We start from the raw sequence: 12,505 nt of genomic DNA on the forward strand, positions 1-12,505 counted from the left end.
AGCAGTTTGTTCATTATTTTGGTGATATTTCTATAGTTTATTCTTAAAGGGTATACATATTTATACACCTGACAAAAATGGTGTGCATTTGCATTGTGGCAGGCTTATGCAGATTATAATCATATATTGTAACTAAATCCCCATTATTTTTCTCAAGTCAGGTGTTTTAAAAAAAATATATAAACTTTTGTGAGTTTTGAAGCTGTTGTTTAGTGAGTGAGTGCGCTGGAGTGCGCTGTATGTTGCAGTATATTATACATATAGTTCTATCTGTCCATTAAAAAAATAACACCTAATATGTCTGGGTGCAGCAAATGAAAAGTCAGAAACCACAGTTAAACGACAGCTCTGGTATTTAAAGCACAAAACAAAAAGGCATTGGTCTTTAAGAGATAATTTACTAGTCATTTATTTACTAAACAAGCATGTGTCATTTTAAGAAAAAGTATTTGGAGATTAGGTTAATTTTTTAAATATTTTTTTTGTGCTATTTTGGCATAATTATTGAAATTATTGATTGTTTGTGGACCCATTCTATAGCGCTGCAGAATTTCTTGGGGCTATATAAATAAGAATAATAACTCACAGTTGCACAGTGTGTGAGAGGAGGTGCCACTGCACACCTTGATTGCTAATTGTGCAGTCTGGAGTTGCAGGAGGCATCTCACATTCTAATCTCCCATGCAAATCGGCTTATGGAACTGCCCTCACATATCAAAGAGCAAGAGCTATTTGAATAACCTTTGAGAGCAGCAAACCTGGTCTAATCATTGTGTTCTGTAAATATACATAATTGAATTCCATGTGCACCTTATAAAATATAAGGTGCACACTTATACAGTTACGAGATACTGAGCCAACAGGAATCTCTTCCCATTTAAGGGAAAGCGGGGTATACGTTTAGGCTTCAAATTGGGGATGAATAAAGCAATGTAAGTAAGTAAAAAATACTCCACCTTGCTTCAGCGTTTTGGTGGCTTCACCACCCACATGCACACTTGGGCATCTCACACAGAAATTCTGTATAGGCACAAGTGTGTTTGGAATCTTACATACAGTACACACTAGGCCTGCTTTGGCTGGCATTAGTATGTAAGGTAAAATATTGAGAAATAAAAGGAATTGAAAAATATTTTTAGCACATCCAGATGCTAAACTTTAGTTAGCTATTTGTTAGTGGTTAAAGTGAGGAAGTTGCAGTTCTCTTCAAAAACCATCATTGAATGTGTGAAACTATGTTCCATATAACTGTTTTTTAAAGCTAGTTTGTGTTTTGTCAGCTATAGGTCACTGTTCTAACTTCATAGAAAATGTATAACTTTACATTTGGTAGAGAGCCTATCAGTCATCTCTATTCAGATTTTGGCTTGCTACACACTTACAAACTGGTTGCTCTCGGCGTACATATTATCTTCCAGGTGACATTTGCCATCGTTTGGGGTAAGAATCGCTGCCAGTTTTCCATCTCCGGCAATATGGAAACCGTCATCTGTGGCATAGACCAGGAGCCTGGTAACATTTCTCCAGCCAATCTTATCCTATGCAACAAAACAGAAAAAAGATGATGACATATATTTCTTCTATGGTTCCCACCACAAAGTAGATGGAATATATATGTGTATTGCCTATAGACCTCTTAATATATCCATTACTAAATTTAGAAGGTTGCCAGGAAGTTTGCGATAACATCATCCAAACTTAAAGTAGACTGTACTGTAGTGACTCTATTAATTCATGCAGTTCTATGAAGGTGGTGACTTATTTAAACAAACTGCATACCAACATGGCAGTGTCCATTCAGGTATGGTTCCAAAAATTACAATTATCCACACATCACATGAGGGAATGGAGGAACAGAAGAAAAACAAATACAGAAATGGTGGTCATATTACACGTCTGAATAGATGCTTATTTGATGATTTTTTTTGCTATTTGCTATACTAAACATTAAAAAAATGCTGGATTCAATCAATGGAAAATCACAATATTTATCAAATCCTGATTTCTTTAAAGGTTACCGTATGCGATGTGTGTATTTTTGCCGCAAATTTCTTAACAGATTAATAATTAGACAATGGGGCAGAGCGAGATGACGTATCATGCGTTGATGCATCCTCAAGGAACGCGGCTGAGGGAGCGATCGAGGGAGCAGACTAAAAGTGGAGGAGACAAACCGACTTACTTGGTGTGTCACCTGGGGTGCCTATCAAAGCCGCACAAAACGGACAAAGAGGAATTGATGTCGCGCGGAGAAGTAGGGGAATGCAGGAAGCTACTCCTTATGCCAGATAAAGCCACAGCTAGCTACCCCAATGGATAAATGGAGCCTAACCCATGCAAGCACATCCATATAAAACACGGATAACAGGAGAAAACAGCAAGTGGGAGTACACCTCCACAAGCTAAGTGCCAATTGCTACTAATCTGTCTGTTCACACTGTATGTCTACATGGTAGGGGTTAGTATAAACATTGGGTCTCCTGAAGATTAGTGGACCCATAAGAAAGAGGTGAAAATAAGGGACAACATAGAGAGCAGCATACAGAAGACAATATACGATTTATAGCGTGGAACAGATTGCTAAAAATGTCTGTAGTTGACCTGCCCAGAGGGCTTTTGTTACTCCTAGTGTTTTTCCTTTTAGTTATTGTCGGAACTATTATTTCCTTTTTCTTTTTTATCCTTTTTATCCTTTTTCTTTGTTATCACACCACCTGCACTTCTCTCCTATTCCTGCTACTTAGCGCAATTTTCCATCACTATTTCATAAAAGCAGGAGTGGGGGAACAAACAACAGAATAGGAAGGAAAAGTAAAACATAATTGTGCACCAGGATAGAGAGGTGAAGGTGGGAGTGAAGGTGAGGAGGAGAAGACTTTGGGGAGCAAGAAACACAAGATACAAAAAGGTACTACACTAAAAGCAAAGAGCATATAACCTCCAGAAAAAAAGAGTAAACAAACTAAAATACAAATGGCTACAAAAAAAGACACTGGAGAAGGGCAATTTCTGCTCTATACTCCAATCTAGGACCACCTAACATATATATTAAATTGAATGAAATCTTCCACAAGGGCACACTACAGGTACACTACACTTGAAAAAGCCTACTGTTTGGCGAAACGCGTTGTGTATTTTTACTTTGTTTTTGAAAAAGCCTACTGTTTGGCGAAACGCGTTGTGTATTTTTACTTTGTTTTTAATTAAAGTATTTTGTGACTACCACTTACCTTTGGTTAGTACATTTACTTTATATGTTGCTGTTTTATCCTGGCTGAGCAGGCCAGCAGACTTTTTCATATAATGCTCTCACAAAACATTGAGGCAACTCAAGAAACATGGTACCAAATGGAAAGAGCTAAAACTGGGATGGAAATCTATCCTCAGTATTCTGGGTTCTAAACGTAAATAAAAAATGTATTAAAGAGGCACGAACCAAATCTCAGATACTCAAAGAGTTAACGAGCTGGTGGGACAAATTCACAACCAACATAGAACTCAGAAATAGAATAATAGACTCACTCTCATTATCCAGCATCTCAGATATGTTAGACAATATAAAAACAGGCACCTGGATATCTGGGGGGATACGGGAATTTAAAAATATATTAGTGGAATATAAAATCAAACCCTTAAACCAAATTATGGACGAATTTAACATTCACCCCAGAGAAACTTTTAGTTATCTGCAAATCAAGAGTTTCTCAGCAGAATACCTCCTTAAAAACAAGGAGGAGGGGGGCGGGGCCTGGCAGCCGACTGAGGCAGACGTGTGTTGCAGGGGCTCCTCGACAAAACCTGAAATTATACAGATTGAAGGGGGATTTCACCCGATTTTCACCTACAAAATCGCCCAATATACCTGCACTTACCGTGCCAGCAGTCTGACCAAGTCTTGGAGAAAATATCAGGCACACAACGCCAGCTGCCCCAGAGGCCTACAGTGTCAAGTGGAGGGGACGGCCGCTCCTTCACTTCACCTCACTATCCTAGCGTTTTGGGCCCTGTTTCCCCCCCCTTTGGACCGGTGGGGGTTATCCCGGTCCCCACTGGCATGCTGATCTGACGCACCAGCACACTGCAAACCCTGTGGGATTGTACACCCGAGATACTACAGCCGTATGGTGAGCTCGGAGAAGTAAGATGGCAGTCATGCCTACTCCATACGCGCGCCGCGTGGCAGCAAGAAGGAGACCCTCCTGACACATGGCAGCGATCCATGAAGCGGCTGGAGGAGATATTTAATCGCTTTTGGGCAAACCTTGAAAGCCGCACAGCACCAGCATCCCGCCAAGCTCAAGACGACAGCCTGGTAAGAGGGTCGCCCTCAGACAGAACCCCTACTCACAAACTTACATTGCCAACCGCAAGCCTGACCAAGAAAAAAGGGCTGCCAAGAGCATAACCCTGAAACATCACCCACGCAAACAGAGGGCAGCCCGTCACCGACAGCGACAACCTACCGGGACCCCCCACTACTCCCAAAAGGGGTCAGAACGGGACTCTCAGAGATCCAGAGCTTGTGGCTCGCTGCAGTGGTCAGTCGCACATCCCTGGGGACAGAGGATTAGCTGGGCCCGCTCACACTGTGACACTACGTACAGCACCTACCTTGCTCCCAGTGAACGCCTCCCAAGTCTGGGCATAGGGTAACTCCAACTGTGCAGCCTTACCACCGCTGGTACTGCCTAGCAGATACTGGATGCCATCTCCCCCCCCCCCCCACAGGCAACTGCAGACCATGTTATGCTATAACTAATGTTTTCAATATGTGCACTCTCTTGCTTCACTTAAATAATATGTTCCTTTTTGTGGTAGCATGACTTATATTCTTTTTCACATGGCCAGCCCAGTGGCATACTCAGCCTGAATTACCTAGAATTGTCAGCATGTAATAACGCACTTGTAAAAGCGCTTGTCAATTTTCATGTACGACTAAATGATAACAAAACTGTGCATGTCTCTCACATACCCCTGTGTAATACAATGTGAAACGCTGCATGTACCTACTCTTGTTTTAGTAACTTTAAAAATTGTGCATGTTCACTCACTGCCTTACTGCCTACAAGCTGTGTATTTTGTTTCCTGTCACAAGCTGTTGGGGCGTGACAAGTTGTATGTAATTATCTGCACTTCAAAAATAAAGAATTAAAAAAAAAAACAAGGAGGAGAAAATCATAAACCTTTTACACCTACTTGAACTAAAAAGTTATAAAAAATCTACTACCAAAATGTGCCACATATATAGATGGAGACACAAAAAAACAATAGAATTGATTAATAAATGGGAAAAAGAATTACAAGTACATACAGAAGAAGAAGAGTGGATTAGCTCTCCAAATAAACTAAATAAATATATATATTGCCTAAACCTTACAGAAAACCAATTCAAACTTTCCAAAAGATAGTACCAAGACGATTAAAGAAAATTTTCCCAGAGTTATCAGACAGATTCTGGAAATGCAATATTTATGAAGGCAATCTGGTCCACATTTGGTGGCAATGCACACCCATAAATCAATTCTGGAAAGAAGTAATTAAGGTAATACATCAATTAACGGAAATAAAATTAGTTCTTAAGCCTGTAGTGGTCTTGCTTAACTTGAACTGGCCAAAAATGAAAAAAAAAAAAACACAAATGTGAACATTACATATAATCACGGCAGCTAAACTACTCTTAGCATGGAATTGGAGAACAGGGATTATTCCATGCACTCAAGAACTAATAACACAAGTTATATGGCAAGCAAGAATGGAAAGGGGTATCTTGGTGAACCTAGGAAGTAGATATACTCAAATAAAAGACTGGGATATATGTATAAACAAAATGGAAACAATAACCCAACAAATATCATTGCAGAGTTAAAATCCCTCTTGTGACTCCTCTCCACTCCAAGTTTCCCCTGCTTTTCAGGCGTTCCTCCTCTTTTTTTTTTTTTTTTTTTTAACAGGAGGTATCACTGCTATAGCACCGCTTCTCTTATTCCCCTCCCTTATGACCTTAGTAGGCAAAAATTAACACAGGTAGAGAGCCCAGTCTCAGAGAGGTAAAGGACCAGACAAGAGAAGGGGAGAGGAAGGGAGGAGGGAAAAGAATGCAACCCCAAAAGGGGCTGACAAATAGAATAATAAAACAGTGAAACTATACGGTATGTAAGAGGTTCTGTCCTTCTCCAAAAGCATATGAGTAAAGCAAATGTAACAGACAAGAATTTACAACACAAATAATCAATAGGGTTGGGGAAGGAGGGGGGATCCGGGTGGGAAGGATTAGGATGTTTAGTAGAATATCATGAAATATTTATGATGATAAGAGTAACAAAGCCTGAACCAGAGTAGCACCATCAAACTTATAAAAGGTACAGGTCTGAAATATTAAAATAAATAAATAGACAATGTGTCACAATGGATCCTTTATTTTAAAATAATCAAATGAACTCTCTAACTTATAAAGTAAGTGTCACAAGCAATATACCCATATGAGATCCCCAACAGAAGAAACAGAGGTAGACCTATTACTGGACCTTAGAGTGGCTGGACTTAACATAATAAACAGTGAGAGAGACAAAGTCAATTAACAAGGTAAAGAATACAGATAAATCAAAATCGATACAACAAGCTGGGTCAAAATAAGGTACTCAAATTTTCTATTTACTAGCCTAGGTCAAAATTGAGAAATACAGAAGAGACTCAAGGAAAGCACTGATCGGGTACTAAGGCAGAAACCATGATGGGCAGCGAACTAGGGACAGACAGGATTAGATATGGTTGCCTAGGCTCTGATTGGTCCACGCCACCTCCTGCAACTCCAAAAAGTAAGAGTGTAGAAATGAAGTTGCCTGGGTAACGCGAGCAATTCCGAATAGGAACCCCTTAAGGACGCGTCATTTAAGTGGGCAGCATCCTAACTGCTATGTGGAAGCAGGCTGCTCAACTAAACAGTGCATTCGAGGTGTACAACCTGTGAGGAAGCCAGAATTAGTCGTGGTGATCGGGTAAATATCATGGCAGTAACAAAAATTAAGACAGTTGACTCACCCCACAAACTGCCACCTGCATCATTGCATCAAGGCCACCTTCTGGGGCATCCAGGTTTCCAGAAATTTCCTGCTTTCCAACTTCTTCTTCAAACCTTTTTCCATCAGGAGTAAGGGTAAGTATGTGCTTGAAGGAGAAGGGAGGGTGGCACACAACATTTTCCTTTTTTTCTGGGCACGGATGTTTCAGATTTTCTGGATGTGTGCTCACAAATGGCAGCACGGTTTTATCCACAAATGAGCCAAAACCTAAAACATACACAAATGTTATCGTTTTATAGTGAAAAAAAAACAATTTACACAAGTCTATTACAGATATTGTGCCAATCGTGCCAACATAGTTAATATAACTCAATCTAATGACCTCGCCTCCTATGACTCTAGACCTCACAATTTGTGTTGGATGGATTTGATTGGATTAGGCTCATCTCAAACCTATGTAAAAATATCTTACATAATAGTTACACTGGTTAAAAATTAGATTTGGTAAAGATCTCCAACCTCATCACCAGCAAAGCAACTCCACATCTCAACACATCCATACAAGCATATCTTGTAAATGTACAGTACCTTCAATTAGTGTTCACTCCTTTTTGCTGTTTTCAAATATGTCTTGTATTATAGTTTACAAATGAAACCCTGATTTTTTCGGGGGGAGTGAGGATTTGGTTTTGAGGACATTATTCTTCCCCTGTAGGTAAAAATCTTCCACTGTCCCAGTCTGGAATACATTTTCATCTAGAATTGCCCCATATTTGGCTCCATCATCTTGATCTTAATCCTGCCAAGAGTCCTATCCCAGTGTTGAAGATCGTTCTATAATATTATCATATCACTGTACTGTCACCACCATGTTTCATTATGGGTCTGGTGTTCACAAGAGAAGCGTTTTCCACATGTTACCTGTGTCTAACTATAGATGGAACCTTTCTACTCTCCAAGTCCTACTTTGCAAAACACCGGCAATGTAATTTTCTCTAGAGTTACCATTAGCCTCAGCTGCATCTTTAACATTTATATAATTATTATTTGAGGTAGACATTCAACGAATATTCACTAAATTCCCTATTAATTGAAATGTACTGAAAAGCCCATCTATGATCCATCGTCTATGCAATTATCCCCAAACTAAAAAACTGATTAAAAAAAATGTTAAATTAATATAAATAAAAAACTTGTTGAATAGTTAAATCCTAAAGCTAAATAAATAAATAACTAAATAAAAACATTGCACAAAGTAGAAAAAAAAATACATTTTAAACTGTTGCATTGCTTCTGAAGCAGAACATAATGGACTGTTCCAGTCATATTGTAATTATCTGTCTTACAGTTCTAATGCCATTTTTCAGGTAGTCATTGAGTCATAAGTACTTTCTTTGTATGGCTATTTGTTTTATTTTGTTCTAAAACAGGAAGCTAATTTGTGAAACGCCATTGTCCACAATGATTACCAAGACAGATGCAACTGAAGTGTCCAAGGCTAGAGTTCATGTCTTACTCGATTAAAGATTTGGAAGAATGTAAAATAACTAAAATACATTTGGGGTTGAAGAAATTAATATTTTGTGAAATGCTGCTCGAATTCTACATGAGTACATGGCATTATTCTAAGAAAATGAAGCAACAATCTAACCATCACATAACACCTCCTACACATTGCTGTAGTGAAAAGAATTAGCGTACTCAGATGTAGTACAGTAAAACCCTTTTACACCACATAATGAAACCATATCGCGGTGTCTAAAATAAGTATATAATTCTATAAACGTTCGATCTGTTTGCTCACATTGTCCTCACTACTTCCTGTATCACTACTTGCTGCATCCAGCAACCCCCAGGCCTCACCTCTCACACCCAGAAAAATCAATACTGAAGCTCTCCATTTTCCATCTCCCTGCAACTTCCAGCAACCCCCAGGTACTGACTAAAGCTTGGAAGGTACTCCACCTCATTTATTCTTACTTTGTTACTATAGTATCATTTGTTACTATATCACAATTTATACCTATAGTTTGCCACTGTATTTTTCTGTGCATGCAGTTTTTTATTATTGTCATTTAATGTTTTTGACAAATATTTAATGTACACCGGTCCCTCCCTTGCAAACCCATCACGTGCTAACTCCAACAATCACTCCAATCTCATACCTATCTCACGCTACTCTTCCATTAAATCCTCCTTCCACACTGCCCTCTGGAATGCACACTCTGTTTGCAGTGTTACTAAATCCACAGCTGTGCATGATCTTTTCATTTCTCGTTCCCTGCAATTACTAGCATTAACTGAAACATGGCTCTCTGACACTGCTACCCCTGCCTCTTTATCCTTTGGTATCCAATTTTCCCAAAACCTAAGAAACTCTGAAAATAAAGGTGGTGGGGTAGGGATTCTGCTCTCACCTCACAGCTCCTACAAACCTCTACCCATGTCTCCTTCCCTCTCTTTCTCATCATTTGAGATTCATTTAATCTGCCTTTTCAAACCCATCTCTGCTAACATTGATGTTATCTATCGTTCCCCTGGTCCTTTACTTCTCTTCCTTGACCACTTTGCTACCTGGCTTCCTTACTTCCTCTCCTCTAACATTCCATCTGTAATTCTTGGGGACTTCAACATTCCCATTAACCCACCCTTGACCCCAGCAGCCTCAAAACTACTTTCTATTACCTCCTCCCTTGGGCTATCACAGTGGGCTAATTCCCCCACACATGTAGCGGGCAATACTCTAGACCTTATTTTCACTCATGAATGTACAGTCTCTAACATCTGCAACACTCCATTTCCTCTCTCAGATCATCATCTTTTATAATTTGCTCTCAAAAGCCCCCTCCCCCAACAACCTCAGCCTAACCCCCCTCAACTCAGAAGGAATCTGAGTTCTATGAACCTCCAGCAGCTGTCAGCTGATATTGATTCCCAACTATTATCCATCCCTGCTTACTCATGTCCTTCACTGGCCATCTCCTCATATAACTCTACCCTCACCTCAGCCCTGGACGCTGCAGCCCCTCTCCAAATACGCACCTCAAGGAGGATACGTCCCCAACCGTGGCACACTAAATCAACACGCTACCTGCAGAGATTTTACTATTCTGCTGAATGCTGCTGGAGGAAGTCTCACACCGAGTCAGACTTTCTACACCACAAATTCATCTTGTGTTCATGCAGCCCTTGCCAAACAGTCATACTTTTCTTCTCATATTAGCTCATGCTCTCGCAATCCCAGGCTTCTCTTTGATACCTTTAACTCTCTTCTTTGCCCTGCTGCGGCCACACCCCAAACTAACCTTACAGCTGATAGTTTTGCATGCTACTTTACTGACAAGATTGAACAACTAAGGAAAGAATTCTCACCACCTTGCCACTCACTTTCTGAACCACACCTGGATCATGCCTCTCCAACCCTTCCGACCTTCTCCCAGGCTACTAAACAAGAGGTGGCTGTGCTTATCTTTTCCTCTCGCCACTTGCCCGCTTGATCCTGTCCCGTCTCACCTTATCAGATCTCTCTCCTCTTGTCTTGTGCCCTCCTTAACACACATATTCAACTGCTCTCTTTTTTCTGGCACTGTCCCTGCTGTCCTTAAACATGCTACTGTAGTACCCATTTAAAAAAAAAAAAAAAAGGTCTTGACCTATCCTTCCATTCTAACTATTGTCCTATATCCCTGCTCCCTTTTTCCTCAAAGCTTCTGGAAAGACTAGTCTTTACCCGTCTGGCCTGCTTCCTTAACTCCAACCCTCTCCTTGACCCTCTTCAGTCCAGCTTCCACCCCCTCCACTTTACTGAGACTTCTCTTATCACAGCTAATTCTTATTGATCTCTCTGCTGCCTTTGACACCGTTGATCATGTTCTCCTTCTCCAAACTCTTCAATCACTCGGTCTATGTGACTGTCCTCTCATGGTTTTCCTCCTATCTCACCCAATGCTCATTCAGTGTCTCCTTTTCTAATGATACCTCCACCCTTCGTCCTGTCTCAGTTGGAATCCCCCAAGGCTCTGTCCTTGGTCCCCTTATATTTTCTCTTTGCACTGCCTCTCTTGGCAATCTTATTACCTCATTTGGATTCCAATACCACCTGTACGCTGACCTCTCCCCTAATGTCCTGCAACTTGTCACCTCTTGCCTTTTTTTCTATCCCTGATTGGATGTCATCCCGCTTTCTGAAACTCAATCTTTCCAAAACAGAACTTCTTGTCTTTCCTCCTCCTAATATTAATCATCCTCTCTCACTCTCCCTTCAGATTGGTGGTACTCATATCAGCCCATCCTTACAAGCACGTTGTCTTGGTGTTACTTTTTATTCTGGCCTCACCTTTGAGCCTCACATCCAGTCTGTTGTCAAATCATGCCAATTCCACCTTAAAAACATCGCACGCATCCACCCCTTTCTTACACAAGATGCTACTAAAGAGCTTGTCCATGCTCTAGTAATCTCTTGCATGGACTATTGTAATTCTCTCCTAATTGGTCTTCCCAATAGCCGTACGGCCCCACTACAATCTGTAATGAATGCTGCCGCCACACTGATTTTCCTCTCTAGTCGGTCCTCTCACACCTCACCCCTCTGTCAGTCCTTACATTGGCTTCCTGTATCCTATAGGAGTCAATTCAAAGTGCTAACCCATACCTATAAAGCACTGAACGATTCTAGTCCCTCTTATATCTCTTCACAGATCCATAGGTATTCCCCTTCTCGATCTCTCCGCTCTGCCTGTGACCTTCTCCTGTCCGCTGCTCACACCCGTACGGCCAACTCGTGCTTGCAGAACTTCTTACGGGCTCTCCCCTAGTCTTCAATCATTTAAGAAGCGCCTTGAAACCCATTTCTTTAGGAAAGCTTATGGCATTCCAGACTAACCTCTACCTCACATACCTGTCTCTTGCTCTCTCCTGAAGGGCAGCACTCTACTCTCTCCTCCAGCTTTGCTAAAATCCCACCTTTTTGATTGCGATTTTCTGTCCTAATGTGTTTTATACACCACCTCCTATAGACTGTAAGCGCGTTTGAGCAGGGCCCTCTTCAACCTATCGTTCCTGTAAGTTTTCTTGTAATTGTCCTATTTATTGTTAAATCCCCCCTCTAATTATATTGTAAAGCGCTACGGAATCTGTTGGCGCTATATAAATGGCAATAATAATAATACACAGTTATTAATGTTTTGGGTGGTAGTGTTTGGTTGGTAAACTTTTCAATGATATAGAACAAATGTTTACTCTACCCTTCCCCTTTCTCCTTCCTTTGCTCCTCCTGGCTGTAAATACCTTCATATAACTGTTTCATCTCTATCTCTGATCTTTAGGCCTCACCTCTCACACCTAGAAACAACAATACTGAAACTCTCCATTTTTTAAGACTTTGATTATCAGAGTGTTTTATTCCATCTTTAACACAGTTTCCCCCTTCTCCTCCAGTCTTATATCGTGACTTCTGTCAATAATTATTACCTCTCTCTTCTTCACCT

The 12,505-nt window shown here is 40.6% G+C and overlaps 1 protein-coding gene across 2 annotated transcripts in view; it reads right to left on the bottom strand.

Moving 5' to 3' along the window:
- ITGB2 (integrin subunit beta 2) overlaps positions 1 to 12,505 on the bottom strand; it is an 89,469-nt gene that overhangs the window by 46,257 nt on the left and 30,707 nt on the right. For both annotated transcript variants that reach the window (XM_063429915.1, XM_063429913.1), the window contains exons 6-7: positions 7,039 to 7,286; positions 1,383 to 1,538 (exon numbers count right to left, since the gene is read on the bottom strand). In XM_063429915.1, the coding sequence (XP_063285985.1) occupies positions 1,383 to 1,538; positions 7,039 to 7,286 (404 nt within the window). The remainder of the gene's footprint in view (positions 1 to 1,382; positions 1,539 to 7,038; positions 7,287 to 12,505) is intronic.

This window comes from Pelobates fuscus, chromosome 8 (assembly GCF_036172605.1).
Source record: "Pelobates fuscus isolate aPelFus1 chromosome 8, aPelFus1.pri, whole genome shotgun sequence".
Taxonomy (NCBI): Eukaryota; Metazoa; Chordata; class Amphibia; order Anura; family Pelobatidae; genus Pelobates; species Pelobates fuscus.